This window comes from Gobio gobio, assembly GCF_949357685.1.
Source record: "Gobio gobio genome assembly, chromosome: 11".
NCBI classification, from domain to species: Eukaryota; Metazoa; Chordata; class Actinopteri; order Cypriniformes; family Gobionidae; genus Gobio; species Gobio gobio.
In genome coordinates, this window is record NC_137104.1 from 4,488,057 (window position 1) to 4,492,468 (window position 4,412).

A 4,412-nucleotide genomic window follows, 5' to 3' on the forward strand; every position below is an offset into this window, starting at 1 on the left:
GGGTGGGTGGATGGATGGATGAGGGATGGACGGACGGATGGATGGATGATGGTTGGATTGATGGGTGGGTGGATGGATGGATGATAGATGGATTGATAGATGGATGGATGGATGATAGATGGACGGATGGATGATGGATAGATGGATGATGGATGGATTGATGGGTGGGTGGATGGATGGACGAACGGATGGATGGATGATAGATGGATTGATGGATGGATGGATGGATGGACGAACGGATGGATGATAGATGGATGGACGGATGGATGGATGGATGGATGGATGGATGATGCATGGTTGGATGGGTGATGGATGGATGATGGATGGATGGATGGATGGATGAATGGATTGATTGATGGATGATGGATTGATTGATTCATGGATGGATCATGGATGGATGAATGGATGATGGATGGATGGATGGATGGATGATAGATGGACGGATGGATGGATGATGGATAGATGGATGATGGATGGATTGATGGGTGGGTGGATGGATGGATGATAGATGGATTGATAGATGGATGGATGAGGGATGGATGGACGGATGGATGGATGGATGATGGTTGGATTGATGGGTGGTTGGATGGATGGATGATGGTTGGATTGATGGGTGGATGGATGGGTGGATGATAGATGGATTGATAGATGGATGGATGGATGGATGGATGATAGATGGACGGATGGATGATGGATAGATGGATGATGGATGGATTGATGGGTGGGTGGATGGATGGATGATAGATGGATTGATAGATGGATGGATGGATGATAGATGGACGGATGGATGATGGATAGATGGATGATGGATGGATTGATGGGTGGGTGGATGGATGGACGAACGGATGGATGGATGATAGATGGATTGATGGATGGATGGATGGATGGACAGACGGATGGGTGGATGGATGATGGATGGATGGATGGATGGACGAACGGATGGATGGATGATAGATGGATGGACGGACGGATGGATAGATGGATGATGGATGATGGATGGATGGATGATGGATAGATGGATGATGGATGGATGGATGATGGATGGATGGACGAACGGATGGATGGATGATAGATGGATGGATGGATGGATGGATGGATGGACGGACGGATGGATAGATGGATGATGGATGATGGATGATGGATGGACGGACGGATGGATGATGGATGGATGGACGGACGGATGGATGATGGATAGATGGATGATGGATGATGGATGATGGATGATGGATGATGGATGGATGATGGATAGATGGATGATGGATGATGGATGGACGGACGGATGGATGATGGATGATGGATGGACGGACGGATGGATGGATGATGGATGGACGGACGGATGGATGATGGATAGATGGATGATGGATGGATGGATGATGGATGGACGGACGGATGGATGATGGATGGACGGACGGATGGATGATGGATGATGGATAGATGGATGATGGATGATGGATGGACGGACGGATGGATGATAGATAGATGGATGATGGATGACGGATGGATGATGGATAGATGGATGATGGATAGATGGATGATGGATGATGGATGATGGATGATGGATGGACGGACGGATGGATGATGGATGGATGGATGATGGATAGATGGATGATGGATGGACGGACGGATGGATGATGGATGGATGGATGATGGATGATGGATGGACGGACGGACGGATGGATGATGGATAGATGGATGATGGATAGATGGATGATGGATGGATGGATGATATATGGATGGATGAGGGATGGAGAGCAGATGTGTGTTGGCTGATCTGTGCTTGTCCTGCAGCTGGAGATGCGCTCTCAGGATCGTCAGCTGGCTCAGACTCTGCTGGGACTCAATCAGGAGATTCAGAGGCTCAGGCGGGAGAGCGGATCCCTGCTCCTGGAAGCTGACAGCAGTGACCTCTGACCCCGAGAGAGAGGACATGAGCTGCTGACCCATGTGTGTGTGGAGGAGAGCAGGCTCCTCTTCTGGAGAGCCCTCGGCTCATCATCCCGCGGGAGCAGATCCTGAGGCATTTCCATGAAGACTTGACCAAATATCAGACAAACTGGTGCTAAGATTTATATTCAAAACAACAGACACACCCTTTACCCCTGACATTAACACACAGTTGGAGAGCACAGCTGAGCAGATCACAAATCAGTCATCAAATACTCCATCAATATTAAATATGCATGTTAATGTCAGCTGTAAAGGGAGAAGCCTTATAAAGGTGAGGATGCCTGAGATAGTTTGTGTACAGATGTAGCTCATGTTTGTTCATTAATGTTATGAGACCGTCTGCAGTACGGCGGAAAAACCAAGTATGAACATATGAATAATTAGCATATGCAATATGTGCATCATCTGTTTATTAAAATGTGATTTAAACTCCGTATTGCATCATGAAATGATTACTCTCGACATTGATTAGGATTGTATGTTTTTATTGTTCATATTGTGTGTCAAAGCAAAGCATTAGTTATGTATTCCAGATTAATTACACTCTAAAAAATGCTGGGTTAAAAATAACCTAAATTGGGTTGAAAATTGACTAATTGGGTTGTTTTAGCCCAGCGATTGGGTTGTTTTATCCCAGCAATTGGGTTATTTTAAGCAAACATTTAACCCAGCCGCTAGGTTAAAACAACCCAATTGCTGGGTTAGTCCATTTTCAACCCAACTTGGGTTATTTTTAACCCAGTGGTTGTGTTGTTTCAACCCAGCGATTGGGTTGTTTTAACCCAGCAATTGGGTTGTTTCAAGCAAACATTAAACCCAACCGCTGGGTTAAAAATAACCCAAATTCGGTTGAAAATGGACTAACCCAGCAATTGAGTTGTTTTAACCCAGTGAATGGGTTGTTTCAACCCAGCGTGATTGGGTTGTTTTAACCCAGTGATTGTTTCAACCCAGCAATTGGGTTGTTTTAAGCAAACATTTAACCCAACCGCTGGGATAAAAATAACCCAATTTGGGTTGAAAATGGACTTACCCAGCAATTGAGTTGTTTTAACCCAGTGAATGGGTTGTTTTAACCCAGCGATTGGGTTGTTTTAACCTAGTGAATGGGTTGTTTTAACCCAGCAATTGGGTTGTTTTAACCCAGCGATTGGGTTGTTTTAACCCTGTGATTGTTTCAACCCAGCAATTGGGTTGTTTTAAGCAAACATTTAACCCAACCGCTGGGTTAAAAATAACCCAAGTTCGGTTGAAAATGGACTAACCCAGCAATTGAGTTGTTTTAACCCAGTGATTGGGTTGTTTTAACCCAGCGATTGGGTTGTTTTAAGCAAACATTTAACCCAACCGCTGGGTTAAAACAACCCAATTTGGTTTGAAAATGGACTAACCCAGCAATTGAGTTGTTTAAACTATCTAATATTTAACCCAAATGCAGGGTTAAAACAACCCAATTGCTGGGTCAGTCCATTTTCAACCCAACTTGGGTTATTTTTAACCCAGCATTTTTTAGAGTGTAGATTATCAGTGAATAAATATTCACATCTTGATTAAAAAAACATAATTCATGGCATTTTATAAATACAAAAAAATACTATTCTGGCAACAGTTTTTGCCGCATTGTCATAAAAACGCGGATGCACTTAGTTTGAAGAGGCACTTGAGTTTTGTGAAAATGAGGAAACCGATATACAAGTGTTTATGTGAAACATAATTATTTTCGTGTAGAATTACAGCAGTCTCACCGAAGACTTTGTCAAGTTTCTCAGCATGTGTTTGACTCTCTCACTATAGTATGTTCTGAGCTGTTCATATATTCTCCAATAAGACATTATGACATTCCTCACATCATGTGTTCTTCTCATGTAATGTAAGATATGAATATGAAACATGTGAGGTTTCAGGGCACAGAGCTGCGTCTGCTAAAGGCCCGTTTGGGGCTCATGCATGTGCTGAAGGAGAAGATGGACGGGTAAAAGCACATTTCTCCTGAGAAGGAGGACATACTGCTCCCTCCTCCCTCACTCCCTGAGTCCCAGCAAACTTCCTCCTCCTCCTCTTCCTCTTCCTCTTCTATGGCTTTTGCACACTCCTCCTTGAGCTCCTGAATGCCGTCATGGAGATCCATCAGCTGACGGATCAAAGCTTGGTCCTGGGAGCGCATCTCCATCTACAAAACAGATGAAAATTTTACTTGTTTATACGCATTTGTTCATTTATTCATTTATTATTAGTACATCAATAAGCTTTTGTATAAGCAACTAGGCTATGGCCGTCATTTATAGTTCTGTAAACTCTAGAATGAATAAGAAAAAGTGATTTTTTTCCACATAACTTCAGTAAACACTGCAGAGAGTGAACTTTAACCTGATCGAAGACTATTAAAAATATATGTTTTATTGGTGTAAGGGCAGTCAAGTTGATTCAGTCTTATTAAACAATGAAGTTAGTCAACCAAAATGTTA

The 4,412-nt window shown here is 43.2% G+C and overlaps 1 protein-coding gene across 1 annotated transcript in view; it reads left to right on the plus strand.

The window, feature by feature from the left end:
• The window catches only part of aard (alanine and arginine rich domain containing protein), a 5,352-nt gene extending 3,225 nt beyond the window's left edge, over positions 1–2,127 (plus strand). Inside the window, exon 2 of the mRNA XM_079829188.1 lies at positions 1,789–2,127. Within this exon, the coding sequence (XP_079685314.1) occupies positions 1,789–1,911 (123 nt within the window). The 3' untranslated portion in view covers positions 1,912–2,127. The remainder of the gene's footprint in view (positions 1–1,788) is intronic.
• Positions 2,128–4,412: the final 2,285 nt, after the last annotated feature.